This window comes from Neopsephotus bourkii, unplaced genomic scaffold (genome assembly GCF_033783945.1).
Source record: "Neopsephotus bourkii isolate Nb327-2 ecotype Australia unplaced genomic scaffold, CSIRO-AGI_Nbou_v1 NB_359, whole genome shotgun sequence".
Classification (NCBI taxonomy): Eukaryota; Metazoa; Chordata; class Aves; order Psittaciformes; family Psittacidae; genus Neopsephotus; species Neopsephotus bourkii.
Window position 1 is genome coordinate 762,816 of NW_026900865.1, and position 20,277 is coordinate 783,092.

Sequence of the window (20,277 nt, forward strand, 5' to 3'; positions counted from 1 at the left end):
TTCCTACTTTTCCTAACAAATCCATCATTCCCCTTTTCCTAACAAATCTCCAACTCCCCCACATACTTCTTTTTTGTAACTCAATCCTGTCATTTTTCTGTGTCCACTTGTGTCTGGATCATCACCAGTCTTTCCTCAGGGCCTTCTTCCACATATAGTCTTTTCTCCCTTACACTTCTATCACCCACTACATCTTAGCAGCAACTCCCTTTAATTCTGCATTCAGTTGCCTTCTCCCCACAAACTAACTTAGACTCCTCAATAGCTTCTTCTCCCCCCCAATACCCCTACACCCATCCAACCCTACCACAGACCTTCTACACCCATTTTCACTGGATTTTCCCTTTTTTTATCAGTCATCCATCTCTGGACCAGCTTCTTCTCCATCACATAAACACATGCTTCTTGCAGAAAAGACCCCTCCGGCCTTATGAGAACCTTTCTCTCAGCTCTTGCATAGGGATAGCCTGGCAGAAACATACCATATATGTAGCAATAGTTCTTACTCTCAAGGACTGTAGGCTCTGTCAGTACAACTCAGTCCTTTTACATCAAGCCAGCCAGGCTATAGTGTCATTTGACATATTAAGTATGACCTCCAGTTCATACACTTCAACTGACACTTCATATCTAAAAAGCTCACATAAGGAGGAAAGTATTGGGAACACGTATGAATGATTAGCTCCACAAATACAAACACACACAAAGGTACATATGCTTGGCACCTGCCAAATTTCTGAAGAGCAGGGGAATGCCAAAATGAGGCCTGTTCAATGCCCTTGCAATCAGATCACCAGAAACCACAGCAGAAACACTATTTAAAAAGAAGAAAGATAAAACCCCACAAACCCCAGTCCCATTAGCTTTTCCATGTAAACTATACAATGACCCTGACAGTGAAAGGCTGTAAGAGGGAAGACTCCCAAATCCTGGAAGTCTTCCACTGCATGACCAAAAAGGAGCGCAAGACTATGTAGAGACACATGAGGGGAGAAAAATGTTGTGGGCAGCCAAGTAGCTGGGTGAGGGAATCAAATTCCCACTCCTCAGCAATATTAAATAAAAGGATTGGACTTTTCCTGAGATTCTAAAGCAGAAAAAGCATAGGAAAATGATCTGCTCTGATGCACGTACATGAACTATAAAGACGTAGCTTCAAACTTACAAAGCACATGACTGTATGTTCCTGGCTGGACTAAAAGCAGCTGTTGAAACCTCTCCCATAGAAAGCCAATAAATATTTTATCAAAAACAAACGAGGAAAAAGGCCTAAAGCAAGTTTTTGTGCAGTGGGGGTCCAAACTGAGAGAAAAAAGTGGCAACCAAAACTACCACTTTAGTGTTACTTGTATCAGGAAGATTCTTAGCCTTGCCTTCTAATTTGTCTCTAAATGTAGGGTTTCATCTGTAAAATGAGAAATAAAAGTAATATTCTAAGTAACTCAGCATGAAATCACTGTTGTCAGGAACCAGAGCTCACTGGAATGTACCAAAGAACATCTAAAATCTGCAGTGTACAGAAACCTCTCAGAAAAGACATACAGCTGATAACAGACTGATACACAAAATCTGAAGGAAACTTCATTCAGCTGATTTTTTTAAAGCATATCAGGTGCCTGTCTCCATCATTCTAGGGAAGTATGCATCCTGAATGATGCCGTTCTATCCACTTACACATGAACAATAGGGAAACTCCAACCCAGTGGGATTTCCTGGCTTTAAGACTATGGCATTCGTGGTTACATCTCTGATCATCTCCCCCGGCCTTTGTGGGAGTGTAAGTAAAAGAATGTCATGATCCAGACAACATCATTACCTGGGATATAAGGCTACTGTAGGAGCAGGGATCTGTGAGAATTATGGGTCAGGAAATCTCCTTGACAATGGCAACCCCATAAACCTATACCAGAACATATCTGAGAGCTTATTAATAGCAGCATCCAAAACTCAAACACAGAGGAAGTCAGCAATGTGTGCTTCAGACATGCACACACAGCTAGTACAATGGGAAACTGAACCTTACATGTTTTTGTGCATTGCTCTGTTTCAGTAGACCTAACACTTGCATGGTTTGTAAATGCCTAGGATTAGGCAACATTTCTGCTACAAGTGACAGCTCTAACACTGTAAATTGAATTTAAATTGCCAATACTTCACGAAAAAAGTTAGTTATCAGAAATTCTGATGACAGGCAACTATAACATTCAGGAATGATCACCCATCAGTGCCCCTGCCGAGAGCCCACCTCCCTGGAGCAAAAGCACACTGACTGACCACCTGGTCCTTAAAAGAGTTTTCGATGCTGAAGCAGGATTCAGAAGCAGCAGCCACAGAGAAGCCTTCCCCCTTAGGAAAGGCACGGTTGCGAATTTAGACAACACCCTACCGCAGACAAAGGCTGGGTGGGAGGAGGGCTCTCCAGCAAGTCAGGAGTTAGCAGGTTCAGAAGGGAAGGTTTGGTGAGGCCGAGGGGGAGACCGCAGGGCCCCGGCGGCTCGGACGTGAGGGGGTGACCGGGGGGGTTAGAGGAAAACAGCAGGGACAGGGCGCAGCCGAAAGGCACAAAAGCGCTGCGAGGCGGCGGCGCCGGCTGGAGGAGCGGGGAACGGAGCCGGGATCCGCCGGGCGGGGAGAGCAGGAGGAGCGCCCTGGTGAAGGGGGCAGCGCTCTGCCGCCCTGCAGGGCCCGCGCACGCCTCCGGCCTCTCGCCCGGTGCCGCTTCCGCTCCCGGCCGGGGCTACCTCGCAGGCCCTGCCGCCTCGGCCGCCGCGCCCCGCACCGCACACCCCGCCGCGCCTCAGGCCGCGGTAGCGGCGCCTCACGCAGGCCGGGCTCGCCGAGGCTGTCTGCACCGCAGCGGCGCCCGACCAGGCGCGGCCATTTGCCTCGGGCCGGTGCAGGCTGCCGCTGTAGGCTGCCGCTGTCCCCCGGGGAGCTGACCCCCACTGCGCCTACCCGCCGCCCTCATCGTCCTCCGGCCGCGTCCTCATCGCCGAGCTGACCCCGCCAGGAGGCAGCAGCCCGGGTCCGGCTGCTTCCCCCGCCCGGTGCCCGCTAAGCCTCTTAGGGGATGTCAGCCGCTGCCTGGGAGGGGGGAACGCGTTACCTGGCTCCAAGGTGCAGAGCAGGCGCGGCGCCGTCCGGGAGATGCAGCTGCGCTTCTTGAGGACGTTGCTGAGGATGGTGCCAACGCCGCCGCCGCCCGAGCTCTGCCGCTTCAGGCATCGCCCGCCGCGCCGCAGCGAGCCCGTCAGCCTGTCCTGCCGCATGGCAGCCCCTGCCGCCGGACGCTCCCGGCCAGCGGCGCCAGCAAGCTCGGCCTAGGGCGGCGGGGCGGGCGGCATGGCGGGAGGGGTGCCCCGCCGGGTGCGGCTCTCCCGGCTAGCGGGGATCTGCAGTGCAGAGACGGCAAAGTTGAAGTGCGAGAGCTATGAGGGAGGACAAGGAGCGGAGAAAGAGGGGAAAAAAAAACCGGGGGGTGGTGGGGAAAGGAGTTGCTCCCGCCCACAATCCTAGCATCACTGCCTGAATAAATCAGCAGCCTCTCCTCCTCCAGCACCACCTGGGATGCAGCAGGCGAAGGGGAGAGCAGCTCTCGTTAGAAATGAAGGGACCCAGTCGGCATCGGTGGGGCTCAGCAGTGGTAAAGGGTTCAGGACAGAGCCCTGCACAACCCCCGGGCTGCCCCCACATCGCCAAGCACTGCGGTACTGACACATGCCTGCTAACAGGGGACAGCGTTGACTTTTGCCAAGAACGAAATGAGCTAACCATCCTAGATTTAGATTAGATATTAGGAAAAAATTATTCACTATGAGGGTGATGAGGCACTGGAACAGGTTGCTCAGAGAAGCTGTGACTGTCCCATCCCTGGCAGCATTCAAGGCCAGGTTGGATGGGGCTTTGAGCAGTCTGGTCTGGTGGAAGGTGTCCCTGTCCATGGCAGGGAGTTGGAATTAGATGATCTTTAAGGTTCCTTCCAACCCAAACCGTTCTATGATTCTGTGATTCTAAGATCCAGCAAAGAGACTTCTCACGTGGGATTCTGAAGAGTCCTGCTGCCCATTTCAAAAAGCTGTCCCGGGAAGGAGTCCCACAAGCACTACCAGAGCAGGGAGCAAGGGGAGAACAATTGGTGTAGCAGCATTGCAATGCCAGCGTAGGCTGGGTCAGGTCCTGGGCCAGGTCTGCTTAGGGACAGCCCTAGGGGCAGCAACAGCAAGCAGGCTGCACGGCTTCTGTGTTTCAGACTCTTCAGCACAGACTTTGGACATTCTCAACTAAAATAACAGCTTTGTCTGTGAATCTAAACAGCAGCTGCACTTCTTACTAATGACTTACCATGCACTAAATAGTTAACAGAAGCTATTCGACAGCATTTTAGTAGATGCATTTTCCAGTGCTATTTGACCTAACAGCATCTTAAAAGGGTTTGATACAGACTTTCAAACTAGCAGTTTGATTGACAAGAAGGAAAAGTATTTGAAATTATGATAGCTTTTACGGTCTAAACCACTCAGCATTTCTATGGAAGGAAAGCAGATTTATCATACCACATTAGTTGGGCTCCAAGACGGGAAGTCTGAGTCTACCTGCCAACATCTGCAGCACTGAAACAACAATTTGCTCCTTTATTAAAAGGATGTTTTTCTCAGTCATATTACAAAGATAGGAGAAAACCTGCAAATGATAAGCAGCAAAGCCAATTATATAAAAGACATATTCTAAACCATAGAAGCAAGCCTTTTTTTTAAGATCAGTTATAGCTATGTTTAGAAGTTACTGTTAGAAGTTTTCAGAGAAGCATGATTTTGATCATGCCTTTTTAAATATCAGTTTTGGTTTTGGAGAAAAGTCACTACATTTGAGCTGGTAGCTTGTGCTGTGAACAGATAATTAAGTCTGTGTGTCGGTGGTTCTTTTTTTAACAAAGGTAACACTTCCCTGCTGATGTAGATGATGCAAATCACTTTATTTCTGTGCCAGCTGGAGATGATGATTTAGTGGTTAAAGCATCGAATTTTAAATGAATTAATCTCCCCCTAGGTGAAAAGATCATACCAATGGGACTGTAACAGAAACATTTAAATACAGAAATAATATCTAATACTATTCTCCTCTTCCTAGAGCACCACACACAAATAGCATCACATCATTCTTGGTTCATTTCAAGAGTGGCTAACCCAAAACCACATGCTGTTGCCCAAAGTCTCAGGAGCTATAGCCAAAGTTTCAGGAATCACTCATTATCCACAACGTGAGAATCAGTCATCCCACTAAACTGGACATAATCATAAGTTACCTTCAAATTTTGAACAATTACAGATTACAAGACAGACATGAATATTTAACTGGCAAGGATAACTAGCTCTCGAAGTGAGAATTCAGTGTCCTCATTACTGCAATTTCTCCTACTTGTCATCATCTATAACAAAACTGGAAACAAATCAGGACAATCATGCTGTGACTTGGGACACTGCTGCTTCCAAGGACCAACTTACTGTTAAGGAGCTCTCCTGCATGCCAGACAATTAATGCAACATCACTCTTCAAGAAAAAAAGAAAGGCAAGCATGAACTTCAGGAGACAAAATGAAGAAGCCAAGCCACACTAATGGGTTTGATGACTCACTGGATCATTAGCATTGGATTTAGAGACATAGATAAACCTCCTCTTAATCATACACATATCTGAAGGGCAAGAGCCTAGTTTTAGAAAAGTGGATGGTCTGAGGTTAACCACTGATCAGGCAAAGCCTCTCTTTCTCTGTGGCAAAATGTGTTCTGTGCCACTGCCTGGACATGCAGACATCTAAGCATGACACTGAATGTCAGAAGCAATGTATAAATTGGCCATATCCACCACTGTTAAGCTGTAAATTGTCTTCAACAATGGGGAAATTTCAGACAAATCTCCATAGCTCCAAGCTGGTGAAAACACAGCAAATTTGAACTCAAAAATGTCACCGGCCATCATGAATCTATTTTGATCCATCAATGCAGAGAAGTATGGCCATGTCCACAAGTCCTCACCTGCAATTACTGACAAGACAGATGATGCTCAGAAAGGAACTGGAGGGGATCAAAGCATTTTGGCTAGCCCAGGTATTTCAGCCCCAGATATTTTATAATAATCAACCCAAGACTTTTTTTTTTCCCCCATTCCATTTATTCCCTCCCACACAACAGAGTCACCTTCTGAAGAACCTTACCTCCTCATTTGCTATTTCTTTGCAGTCTTACACCACCTGCTAACCATGTCTTTTAAGGCCAAAGCATACACCATAAGGAGTATTAGGTCACTTGTATAACTTGCTTAACTATTACCATTGGCCTTATTGTGATTGGTCGTATAATCACTGCCAGTTTGACATAGAGAAATCAACTCTATTTACTTTGAACCTCCCCAGTTATCAGCTCATTTCGCTTCTGCCTGCACTGGGACAATGAGATAAAACACAGGCAGCTAGAACAGCAGAATGAGCTCAAGCAGATGGGGCAGTGACAGGAACAGCAGCAAAAATGAGGCCACAGACCGATCCCCCTTGCTTGCATGAAGCTTTAACTACCCAACTCAGGATTACTGGAAGGCAAAGTTCGCCGGTTCTCTTTGATGTGTGTGAAGAAGAATGAATGCAATCAAAAGTCTAAAGAATGGTAAGACATCTTCAGCTGGGCCACTGTATTTCATGACCATCCTCCCCTTTATTTCACAGGTCTAGACCTGAGATACTGATCTGCACCACATCATCCCAGTACAATAATGAAAGTTTGGGGAGAAAGCTTGTTTGCCACACTTCTGGACACCCACATTAGCAAAAATACTTAAAGCAACACATACCCTTGAAAAGAATATGTTGTATGATAATACTGAAATATGCTTCATCCCAAGGCATTTTAGAAACTACATTTGGGCAGCTGCTGACACAGCAAATACCAGAAAGAAATCAATGTATGATACAATCAATAGGATGAGAGAAAAAAATGTATTGCAACCATGAGGCAAAACCTAGTGTGTTGATCACATCATAGGACCATTGTCTGCTAAGCTCCAGAGTTCTGTATACTACCTTTAAGACTGCAGCAAACACAACCCCGTTACCACTGGGCTTCAAATCGCTCTGCAGAAGTTAGAAAATCAAGGAATTTTAAGCCTGTACCAACCAACATGTGTTCTGATGTGTGTGATAGTACACAATGACCTTTAAAAAATAATATATTTCACTTTCAAATTGAAGTGTATAAGGGAGAACACGTGGAATGAACTATGTCCACTTTGGAAGGAAGAATCAGGCAGATTGAGATTCTCCCAGGAGCCAAAGCTATTTTAAATACATTTAGCCCTTTAAACCATCTTTGTCACTGGAGCACAAAATTCCTACCCTATGCAGTTATAGATGTGTTCTATTATTAAACATCCCTTCTGACAAAAACAGCCCCACCTCCTTCTGCTTGGTCCTAAAAAACTAAAACCAGGCACGACCCACCTGGAGTTTCACGCTCTCCAGCTCACAAGATGGAGCTACCTCTGACAGCCTGAAAACAGGCTTGTTGGGTCTGTGACACTGAAGGAGCATAGGTGCTACAGTGATGGTACAGTGCTTGTCCTTGAACATGAAAGCCTGCAAGGTAGCACAGCCCAGCACTCCTCCCACCTCAGCATGCAAGTAGAGCATCCCCTCCTGCATAGCCAGTACTGCTGTACAGGCACTGTTACTGACTGCTGCCTCAGACACTGCAGGAGAGCAGATGTTCTGCTCTATCAGCTAGCTGTAACTGTTGTGTGGACCACCAAGCACAGAGCCTGTAGGGCTGTTTTGTATATCCACAGCTGCATGAGCACATGAGGAAGAAGTCTATAGGTAAGAGTGGACAGATCTACGTTATACAGAAGGAGAAATGTGATTTTGGACTAACAGATTCACTTCTGCCACCAAGCCGTTCTCTGCTCTCAGACAAGTAATCCAGAGTTGTCTTTACTGGACAAGGGATGGTTCCAGAACCAATATAAAAAATGAAATGTTGCTACTGTATTTGTGCCTAGAGAAGATTCATTTTAGGCACTTTAAAGAAGCAGGGCTCAGGAAAATGGTGCAGTGTGTTGACACACAACAGTCTCAGCAACACAGCATGAGTATTTTAAACTTTTCCATTGCCTTAGTCATGATTTGTATCACTTTGTACACTAATGTCACAAAGGAGGTCAGGACCTCTCTGTATCCTACAGTAGATATCACAGCCAAAAAAAGCAGAGCCAATCCTTGCCTACAAATATAAATTACACAATAGACAGGAAATAACATTTATGATTTTCAGAAACACAGAACCAACATTTAGTCTCAGGAATGATTAGTCTCAGGAGGCATGCAGCAGAGCTGAGAAACAGACCCAAACAAACTCAAATCTGGATCAATGCTGCTTCTTCCTTTAGACTTCATTCACACAGCCTTTTTACTTATTTTACCTTTCAAAAACTGACAGCACAGTAGGTACCCTTTAACACAGCCTTCTCTTGAAGGAAGCCTTGAAACAGCCCACTTTTATTGGGGGGTTTCTGACAAACAGAGGATATGGGTAGTTCTCTTACTACCAAGCACTCTCTGGTCATTGGGCTTTGTTTATAGCTGTCTGAAAGAATATTGCCTGCACATTGTTTAGCCACATTGATTGAAGACTGATCTAGAGAACATCATTAAAATAACACTGCTTAGCATGTGTTTATCTTTCAGCAGGAAATTAATCCACAAGGCTATTACTCCTGCAAGAAGCTGACAACTGTATATATACTACATGACTCTTCAGCTTATCACAATCAGGATTCAGCCAAGAGAGAGCTTCAGACTCAAGATTCTCCATTATGATTTTTAGATTTGTTCTTATTTTTTTATTCTTCTCTTTCCCTCCCATACACATTATTCACCTGTGCCTTCTGCACTACATACATGCATGTGTTAGGACAGGATTGATGAGAAAAGAAGGTCCCTTTAGTAGAGCCAGATCTCCTTGACCCCAGCATCACCTGCCCACAGATGTGTGCTGTAATTTATCTTTTGGGACTGATGGACAGTTACACCTAGTAAGTGTATTTACAAGTTGAATAATATTCATAATCCTATTGCTTCTTGAAATTTTAGGCAGACAGGATACACCCTGAGAAGGATGCCAAACTTTCCCAACATCACTGAAAACACTTGCAATAACATACATCCATAATTAAGGCATCTGTAAATAGGTTGTGAAGCAGTTTCTAGCAGTTTACAGCACTGAGAGGACCAGTTTCCCATCTAGGAACACACCACATTTGTAGGCAGTGAATCAGCTATGTCTGTCTGCAGTCCCTCAATTTGTAGGTTGCTCTTAAAAGTGACACAAGATGCTTATGCAATCGGATGGCGTAGGTGAGAATATGAATGCTCTCAAAAGCACCACAGGCTGCTAAAACAGAAGTACAGACGTGTCTGTAATGCCCTTGAACCTGATTACAACCTCTCTCCTTTAGTATTTCCACAAATGAGGGAGATGAAGAGAGACTTGAAAACTGTACAGTACCAGGGCTAAGGCCAGCAACAGCAGAACTGCAGGTACATGTCTCCCAGACTTATGCTCAATTCACTACAGCATGAAGCCCCTACTTTCCCCAAGTTCTTTAGGAAACCACTCAGCAGTAAGCCAGAAGCTTTTCTTAATCCTGACTCTATAACAAAATCACATTGAAAGCTAGGAATAGGTTAATATTCAAATGCTTTACATTACAAATTATTTACTCTCCTATATCACCAGTTCTCACCATCACACCATTAAAAAGCTGGTATTCTGCATCATCTTGAGCTCCTAGGTCAAACTGATTTGAAGGATACAAGAATCAAATTTGCTGGTAAGTCATTAACCCTGAGCACACAAGTGATAGCAACCAGTGCCAATGGGCTGGGTACAAAGGGTAGCCTATTCCAGTCCAGGCCCATCACTGGGAATTGACTGTTCCCAGAGTTTAACGGGAGAGAATTTAAAGAATTTGTGAAAAGTAGAAAACTGACTTGTATTTTTCAAACATCACGCACCACAAATCAGAGGCATCTCAAATGTTTCAGATGAAAAAAAATCTACTCTGACATTATAAAATAGATGCAATGTGGAAAAGTTTATCTTAACATAGGGTTTGATGGCTGCACTGGAAGGACAATTAATGAGATTTAACTCAGAACTACCCATGTGGGAAACAAAAAAGGGGCTTAAATATAATACTGCTTGATCACAAGACAGAAGTTAGTTCCTCTTACTATACCAGTAATAGAGGACTTGCATAACTGAGTATGCCTGGTATTTTATCAAAGCTATTTGCATTCACTGCAGTTCCCATAAATCCTAACCCTGGACTGCAGCATTATTGCAGTGGTTGATGTACAAACACAGCAAAAACCAGACTGCCTGTTTTAAAAGAAAGAAATAAGAGAAAACACATTAGCATACAGAGGTGTGCAGGGAGGCAGTGAGATGATCCTGGAAAGCATGTTGGGACATTAGTCAGTGTAAGAGCCACTATTGTGTTTCTGTAGGCATTGTGGCATATGGTGAAGACATAAAGTCAATAACAGAGCTGAGGGAGTAGGTTTTAATCATCCACTCAGGTTCAACATGGCTAAACATCTACAAGGAAATGCCAGCATGGGGGAAATTGAGAAGGTGCTTGTTTTAAAGTATGCAGGATGGAGGTAGGAGGCATGAGCTAGCCTTGAACACTAAGAAATGACATGATACAAAGGAAAGTAGGTTGTAAAGAGCTGTTGATATTACAAGCAATAGAGCAAGACATTGGTTAGATCTATAATGACCATGAGGGAAGCATAGGCACCTTGCTCTCATGTGAACACCTACGAACAAACACTAAAATGTAGGTGTGTTTATCGCAAGCTGAAGTCTACTGCTACATCTAATTCTTTGTACATCTATATTGTCTTTCAAAAGGATGCTGAGAAAAAAAGTTTGTAGATGCTTTCTATGTCTGAAACGCTTCCAGCAAGCTCTTAATCTTAGTGGTAGGTAGGTAAGTAGAGGGATCTTTTCACACTTTTCAACTGTATAAACAAACTCTGTAATTGCCATTTGAGGAGCACACTGATATCTCTTGTCCTGATGAAGAAAATAAAAGGCAGGGGAGGAGGAGGGAGTCAATTTATTTTACTTATCACCTTCATATGCCGACTGTAACAGTAAAGCAGAACATATGCAGTTATGTTAAGCAGGCAGTTCCATTTCATGAGCAAGGTAAAAGACATGTCATGCAAGGACTGGTAAGTAACAATATATTTTAACTGCTGTAGTAACCAGTAGCATAAAGTCTAGTGTTAACAACTGGAATAAAAATCACAGAAATGCTTACATGCTCAATAAAATAGAGAGAGAGGACCTTTTACATTTAATGCAAATTAAAGAATTTAATAAAAAATATTATTTTGGCAAGGAACATATTAAGAAGAAAATATCATTGAAGAGGCCTACATAAAAAGTATGCTGGAAAGCATAATTATAAAAATTAAGAAGTGTTCCCTAACTTTGCTAAACAGTATACTGTAAATGCATATCTTGGCCAGTATTTACATCCCAGAATCCTGCTTAAATGCTACATGGTCAGTTTAAAAAGCAAATCACCAAGTCAGCAGAAAACCTAATCTATGAAAAAATAATTCTGAGAGGTGTGATATGTACGCCTTGCTTAAAATAATGTTTGCAAAAGAATGAGGGTCATAGCAGATTGCAGGCTCCCAGCTCTAAAACTGAGCTGCTCTTCCTTTAGAATCATAGAATGGTTTGGGTTTGAAAGGACCTTAAGATCATCTGGTTCCAACCCCTCTGCACAGGCAGGGATACCTCATACTAAACCACGTCACCCAAGGCTCTGTCCAACCTGGCCTAGAACACTGCCAGGGATGGAGCATTCACAGCTTCTCTGAGCAACCCATTCCAGTGCCTCACCACTCTCATAGTAAAGAACTTCCTTATATCTAATCTGAACTTCTCCTGTTCAAGTTTAAACCCATTACCCCTTGTCCTATTGCTATAATCCCTGATGAAGAGCCCTCTCCAGCATCCATATAGGCCCCCTTCAGATACTGGAAGGCTGCTATGAGGTCTCCATGCAGCCTTCTCTTCTCCAAGCTGAACAGCCCCAACTTTCTCAGCCTGTCTTCTGACAGGAGGTGCTCCAGCCCCCCTGATCATCTTTGGGGCCTTCTCTGGACTTGCTCCAACAGCTCAATGTCCTTCTTATGTTGAGACCACCAGAACTGCACACAGTGCTCCAAGTGGGATCTCTCAAGAGTGGAGTAGAGTGCCAGGATCACCTCCTTTGACCTGTTGGTCATCCTTTTGATGCAGCCCAGGATACGGCTGGCTTTCTGGGCTGTGAGCACACACTGAAGCCAGTTCATGTTCAGTTTCTCATCAACCAACACCCCCAAGTCCTTCTCCACAGGGCTGCTCCAAATCTCTTCTCCATCCAACCTTTAGCATGCTTTCCAGGAGAACCTGCTCCAAGATTTTGCCAGGCACAGAGATGAGACTGACTGGTCTGTAGTTTCTCAGGTCTTCCGTTTTCCCCTTCTTGAAAATGGGGGCTATAGTTCCCTTTTTCAAGTCATCAGGAACTTAACTTGGCTGCCATGATTTCTCAAATATGATGGACAGTGTCTTAGAAACTTCATTAGCCAGCTCCTTCAGGACCTGCAGATGGATTTCATCAGGTCCCATAGACTTGTGCACATTCAGGTTCTTAAGATCATCTCGAACCTTACCCTCTCCTACAGTGAGCCTAAGGTCTTCATTCTCACAGTCCCTGCATCTGCCTGCAAAGACTTAGGTGGTGTGGTCAGAGCCTTTGCCAGTGAAGATTGAGGCAAAGAAGTCATTAAGAACCTTGGCCTTCTCCAAACCCAGCATAGCCAGTTCTCCTGATAGCTTCCAGAAAGGGCCCCACTTTGTCCCTAGTCTGTCTTTTGTTTGCTATATACCTAGAGAAGTCCTTCCTGTTATCTTTCATGTCCCTGGCCAGACTCATAACTGGGCCTTAGCTTTCCTGACCTGATCCCTAGTTACACAGACAGTGTCCCTATATTCTTCCTGAGCCTTTATTAGAACCTAATTATTTGCTTCCACCTAGCATAGAAAGTGAATTTTACAGTGTGAATTGCCAGCTTCATTGGTCTGAACTGCTATTTCAGAAACCAAGATTTTAATCTACCCAACATAATTAAACAAAACCAAACCACCCTATGTCCCCAAGACAAGATTTATCCACAGACAGAACGCTTTCAAAAATCTTAGATTAAAAAGTAATTGCCAAAGTCAGAAAAATTACTAACCACTAAACATCTTTGCTTTGGGCCAGGAAGCACTATGGGAATGGGGCCATGTTGATATGTAGAAGTTTTATACATGCTGTTTTGTACTTATTTCCAGTAATGCTAAGAACATCATCCATTGTAGACAAGGCTCACACTGTGCAAGGCTTTCATTAGACATGTAGCAAAGAGATGGATTGTTCCTGCACTGCCCAAGGATAACAGGCCTGCTTCCAGCATGGATCCTCCCTCTCTTGGTATGCATGGCCTCTGCAGACAGAGGAACAGAAACAAAACTCTTTCTGGGATTGGGGAGAGAAACAGGTTCACTCCAGGAGAAGCCCATAAGTCCCATAGAGCTCTTGGAACCACAAATTATGCTTGGTCAATATGGAAATCCTCCACCACCATTCTATTTCTCTGATGACATGTACATTGGTTGCCATTTGCAGATGCCACCAGTTCTCTAAAGAAAGAGAAACTTTTCCATGAAGTTTTGCATGTACATGAAGCTACTGAAAACCTACATCCTCCAGACCACATAATTCCCTTCATCTCCAATGTGGGCCATATCTTCACAGAGCACATTCTGCAAGTGTTGGAAAAGGAAGCAGCTAACAAAGCAAATGATCCTCCAGCTACCACCTCCCATCCTGAAAAAGTACATACGTCAGTCATTTAAGTAAGTTTGACACAGACACAGTTGGGGGGGTTTTTTGGTTTTTGTTTGGTTTTTTGGTTTGTTGTTGTTGGGGTTTTTTGGCTGAAGTTTGTGAGTAAAATGAAGAGGAGAAAATAGTTATCAGTCACAATGACTCCAAGTTTTTTTACTCAACAGGTAAATGATGAAATTTCAGTTCAAAACCCACTCTTACAGGACAAGTTTATTGAACTGATTGTGTTTAGGGTTAATCAAAGGCTCATTTAATACTGAAGCCTTGAGCTATTAACATTGATTTTGAACATGTACACCACCATGCAAGCATGAGTTTCAGTAACAGCAAAGCTCTGATTGTTTATTTACTACTGAGTAGCTTAGAACAACTCACTTCACTCCTCTGAACATGTGTTTCTTCTACCAGCCTTCAAGTAGTCTTGTCTCATTAAAAGTTGTTTTTTCATGCTTGTCCAGTGACCAACTCCTTAGGCTCCTGACTTCACTGGGCCTCTCTAGGCAGTACTACAAATATTAGTAACATTTAACTCCTCAGTTTAGTATTCTTTTAAATAAAGATCAGTGATGTACATTGATTGCCTCCCTACTGCAACTTTCTTTGGTCTCACTGAATAATTACTTTTCCTTCAGGATCTAAGGCCAAAGAGCTATTGCTGCCAATGGCTATTATATAAGATATGAAATCAGCAGTAATGTATTAAAATAAAAATTAAACTATTACCTATCAATGATGCCTAATCCAACCCAAGAATCAAAATCTTTTTGTGCTCTGTATTTTGGTCACATGTATTGTATGGATGGCAGGAAAAACATCAATCAGTACCAGGTTGCCGCAATTTCAGGGAGGTAACTATAGTTTATAGGGAACTAAATTCAGAAGCTGTTTCACTGCTCACAAAATATAGCAAAAGGTTTCCAGTTTTTACTAAAAGAAGAGATATAAATGATAGGTTTGTAAGTAAGATGATGTAACATGGAGATGGAACACAGGCTTGACTTTCCTTGCAAATTTCAAGGGTACTCAACGAGCACTCATTTACAGCTCAGTAAGTCAAATTCAGGTTCTTAACAGCTTCAAGGAGAAACGCATTTTAAAATCTGAGGTTCTTGTTTAACCCTTCCTCCAGAGCTGCTTCAGCACAGAATTATAGTCAGGACTATTGATCCAAACAGACCAAGTTCACAGTCTACTTTTCTAGCATCTTGTTTTTAAATGCCAAGCTTATCTCACAAAGCTGCAGAAACATAGCTGCTAGCACTGCCTGATGCTCCATAAATCAGTCTATTCCTAGCACTAATTATCCCAAGCAGCTGTTATCCTCCATTTGATCTTTAGTATCCAGGAAATCTTTTCTTCAAAGACTAATTCAACCAGAGAACATTTAGCGTGTGCCATATTTGGAGATAAAATGCATCTGTGTTACTTAAAGGCAATGTACTCTGTTGGGCATTTTCAGAAAAGCCCCATTAACCCTCCTACAAGTTCACAATGGTTAAAAAAAAAAAGGGCATTTCATTAGGAAAAAGAACAGCACAGTTACTTGTACTGAAGTATAATCCCCAGAATAAAAGAGGAGGTAACACTAAGCTAGAGAAGTGTTAAGGACTATGCATACAATCTAATTGCACAACTTTTTCTCCCAGGCTGTTTCCACATCTAAAAGCTTGCCAGAGAAAGATTAAAGACTGCAGTGACATGGTATTATAGCATACAGCTCACACAGCCACCCCTGCTGTGAGTTTATACACATTCATAAACCCTTATATCTTCATTATCCATCATTATTTGCTATAGATAAAATGGCTTTTCACTATCTGCAGGAATCAGAGCAGGATCTGCAATCAGTTCAGAAGTGTTTAAAGGATCTGTGAAATATGAAGGCACACTGGTGCACATCTCACACATCACTCCTTTACACCGTCTTTGGCAGCACCAGCTTCCTCAAGAATTCCCAGTTAATGCAATTAACTCCTAGGTTACACCATTGATGCTGATGCCTCGCAGCAAAACACACGACTACTTTCACATACAAACCTGTAGGCTGAGCCCTTTGCTCAGCTGGGACATGCACCCCACTTCCCTTTCTCCAGCCAACACTCACCCTGTCCCAGGTAGACATACTGGCCTGAAGCAGGATGAGCTCAGTTTCACACTCTTCCTGAACCTGTGTGGAAATCAGCACCTCACCTCACTCAAACACAGTAATCCCAGGGTGATTAAATAAAACCCTCGCTTTTCCAGTTTTTCAGGAAACTCTTACACTAACCAAACTTTACCACTGATCCTGTATTCACCTGAATAGCTGCAAATGAGCAGAGGGAACAGTGATGTTAGCATGACTGAGTGACAGGGACTGTAGACAGAGAATGGGCTGTTCTGACTGCTGCTGTTGGCAAACAGCATCATCCTTTCTTTGGTGACTGCATGCCTCCTTAGTTCCAGCTGATCAAATCCCACCTTCCAAAGTTACACCGGTACTAGAGACATGAGATCACTGGTTTGAGAACCACTTTATTCAGGCAAATTAATATATAAGTACTACAAGTATTACTTGATAAGTAATCCAGAAAAAACCCACACACACAATCTATCACAGTAATCCTGATTTCTAATACTCAGGAAGTATTTTATGTAACAAGTACTATCCAGTTCATGAACTCTTCATGACATGGATGATGTGAAAAGTGTAATTCAGTGCACTCAGAACTCTACATGCATCACAAAACTAATTCTGCAAGGTCAGCCTCCACTTTGCAACAGCAACAGGATTACCCTTACACAGAAGAATTTGGAAAAGAAGCCAAGCAGTCAACCCCAAATAAATACAGTACCAGGTGTAGCACTAACTCAACCATTTCACTGTTGTTACAGCTGCTTGCACACTGACAAAGAATATTTACAACATGCTACACTAAATGTTGCAGGACAAATATCTGGTAGCAGTTCTGCAATCTATACCTTCCTATACTGAACCATCTGCATTTTCTGTTGCAAACTGGGCCTAGATGCAGCAGCTAGATTATTGCTTACAGAAGGACTTCCTGGATTTACTGTTCAGTTTCATAAGCAATGACATATTTATTCTGCAAGAATAATGTTTTGTATTGTTACCATATTCAGCTGTTTCCATACCATCAAGTGTCTACATAATAATAATAATAATAATAAAATGGTAGAATTATTTATTTTGGAGGAAGGGGAAGAAAGAAAACTAGCTGTAGTTAGATAAGCAGCGGCTGATGCTCTCATCACCTCAGGAGACCATTACAGCATGCCCCTTTCGCCTCAGCAGCTGACACCAACTACAGAACATGCCTATATTGACACACTTGAGACAGGTCAGTTTAGCCTCACTTCCCCTTCACCCCAGATGTCTGCCACTTCCCAGGACAAATATCCAAAGTGGGGGAAAAGGCAAGCTGCAGGGGGATGGTTGTGCATTTCACAGGGTGCAAAGCTTACACAGAAGGGGAACACCAGGGCTGGTTGACCAGGGTCTTCCAGGTCTCACCACAGTCCTTTCGGTGGAAGCCTGGTATCCCCCAAATGGTATGTCACCGTACTCAGCAGCAACTTGCTTCTTCATGGGGCCCATTTGGGGCTAACTTTGAGGCTTAACAGGCAGCCCTCTCCTCTCAGAGAGGTGTCTGAGGTCAGCTTCTATCTAGCCCCAAACCCCTGTCATCTCCCCTTCCCAGGAACATCCCACCCCTCCAGAGACAGCAGCTCACTGAACTGGACAATGAGCAGCAGCAGCAGCAAGGCAGGAGGTAGCAATTCCCCCAAAAAGGAATGGTCTCTTTAAGGCAGCAGGCTCTACACTGTCCCCAGGAATTTACCAGCAGCAGTGACTCCAACTTTGAATGCAGCCAGTGTCCTATTAAAAGTAGCAGTGCAATGGTATATTCTTACACACCCTGCTGATACTGAGCACTGCTCAGTGTTGCTTGAAACTGTTTAAGTACCTAGATCCTGAACAGACTCCTAGGGTTTGTAACAAAAGCAATCCTACCTCTGAATCCTAGTCAAAGCAGTTGCCAAGGCTGCTTGCTTAGTTAAATCCCAAAGAACATAGCTGAAGGAGACCTCGATAAAAGCCATTTTTGGGAATTGCACAAGTTTTAGCCATTTTTGAGAACTGCACAAGTTTTAGCCATTTTTGGGAATTGCACAAGTTTTAGCCAATGATGGAATATGAGCTGGCATTTATTCAGAAGGGATAAGGAGGTATTTTTGATAGAGGTAAGACACTTCAGTGGTAAGAGTTAGGGACAAGAAGTAAAGTATGAGGTATGTGACACTGAAAAGTAAGATTCGTATAATTCCTAAAGATGCAGAAGGAAAAATATATGGCTTATATATGGCTTAGGAATGTATATTGGCTCCTCAGCTCCCTAAATCAGCCTGGCCATCCCAGCATTGAGCAGCCAGGAAGCAAGCTGCAGGATGGCTGGTTGCATGTCACCAGGAAGATCTCAGTAATGAAGTTAGTTGGAACCACTTTAATGGAAAGCTCTGCCATAAAATACCAGCTTGTGGAAAGCAAAGTTCTTCACAGCAGAATCTTATCTTTGATGAAAACATATTTCCAAATGCCAAAAGAATAATTTTGACTCTTTTGGGGATTAAACATTTTAACATCTTACTTGAAAATGGCTCATTATGTAATATGAAATGAAAGAGGGTGAGGTGTCACAATCTGAACAAAGCATTTTAGTTTAAAATGCAAGCTTTTAGAATTTTTGCTTCATAAGCAACTGACTTCCTAGTGAGTGGGTGTTTCATTTCATGCTGGAACAAGATATTTTAGTGGCTGTACCCTTTAAAGCAGAATCTCCCTCAACGTGAGGATTCCAGGTTCTGCTCAACATTAAGTAAGCACTAGGCTCCTGCCATCTTTTGAATTTAACATTCTGCAGTGGCACAGACTGCAGGAACTTTTCAGTCGAGATATGACCAAATCAGACAGCAAATCCAGCCCCTTTCTTTCTAGGAAAAAAAGAAAAACTCTTAGCACTTTTTTTTTCTCTTTTTACCACCAAAACAGGAAAGACATTTCACTTGATCTTGGGAGTCAAGAAACTGAAACTAGCCCCAGAGTAGCCCTGAGGGATACCAAATCTGCACGATCACACAATTTGCTAAGCTCGTAAGGAAAAGACTGGAGAGTTTGCCAATTTAAAATTTATATGACAGCTTTGTGCTTACAGTGGAGAGTATCAGCAAGAGAAGATGGCATCAGCTGAAGCATTTTGAGCTAGCCAGCCAAGGGCTTCCATAGACTCACACAGCAGCCAGCTTTCTGGGGCTAGCACAGGTCATCCTGAAGAGCTGGAGGAAGACAATGAGGGGGTGGTCTCTCATAGGGTTTAACAATAATACTGATCATCAAGTGATCAAAGATGTCAAAAATCATTACCTCAAAATCCATGCACATCCCATCAGCAGCACAATTACACCTTGAGTCTGGGAACTTAATTGATAGTTCTTTAAAAGAATATCCCATAAGGGACAACAGAGCAGCACAGCCCTGTACCAGAATTTTATTGACTTGCTGCTCTGTTAAACTACTTCCCCTCACACTGCTTCCCCAAGTCTTAGCATCCTGGCTGTGCCACTCAAAGGCTAGTTCCAAGAGCACCTCCCATATGAAGATAGGCTGAGAAAGTTGGGGCTGTTCAGCCTGGAGAAGAGAAGGCTGCATGGAGACCTCATAGCAGCCTTCCAGTATCTGAAGGGGGCCTATAGGGATGCTGGGGAGGGACTCTTCAGTAGGGACTGTAGTGATAGGAAAAGGGGTAACGGGCTAAAACTTAAACAGGGGAAGTTTAGATTGGATATAAGGAGGAAATTCTTTCCTGTTAGGGTGGTGAGGCACTGGAATGGGTTGCCCAGGGAGGTTGTGAATGCTCCATCCCTGGCAGTGTTCAAGGCCAGGTTGGACGAGGGCTTGGGTGATATGGTTTAGTGCGAAGTGTCTCTGCCCATGGCAGGGGGGTTGGAACTTGATGATCTTAAGGTCCTTTCCAACCCTAACTATTGTATGATTCTATGATTCTAAGATCATATTCTCACCAAGTAACCATGCAATGCACTACCTAAAAACTCCTCAGGATTATTCAGTTAGTGATTAGTTATCAGCCCTTAATGCAGAGATGGCATTTTTCATGTAGGTAACTTCCAAAACCGCATAAAATACTGCGATAGTAAACTCCAAATGATGTTAAAAACCAAGAATCACTGCCCTTGCAAAGCATCAACTTCTTG

General features: G+C 43.5%; 1 protein-coding gene across 5 annotated transcripts in view; it reads right to left on the reverse strand.

The window, feature by feature from the left end:
- The window catches only part of TBC1D30 (TBC1 domain family member 30), a 56,805-nt gene that overhangs the window by 26,599 nt on the left and 9,929 nt on the right, over positions 1 to 20,277 (reverse strand). For 2 of the 5 annotated variants that reach the window (XM_061348495.1, XM_061348494.1), the window contains exon 1: positions 3,107 to 3,458. The exons of the other annotated variants lie outside the window; for them this stretch is intronic. In XM_061348495.1, the coding sequence (XP_061204479.1) occupies positions 3,107 to 3,269 (163 nt within the window). In that variant the 5' untranslated portion in view covers positions 3,270 to 3,458. Of the gene's footprint in view, positions 1 to 3,106; positions 3,459 to 20,277 lie in introns of those variants that run through there. 5 annotated transcript variants of the gene reach the window in all.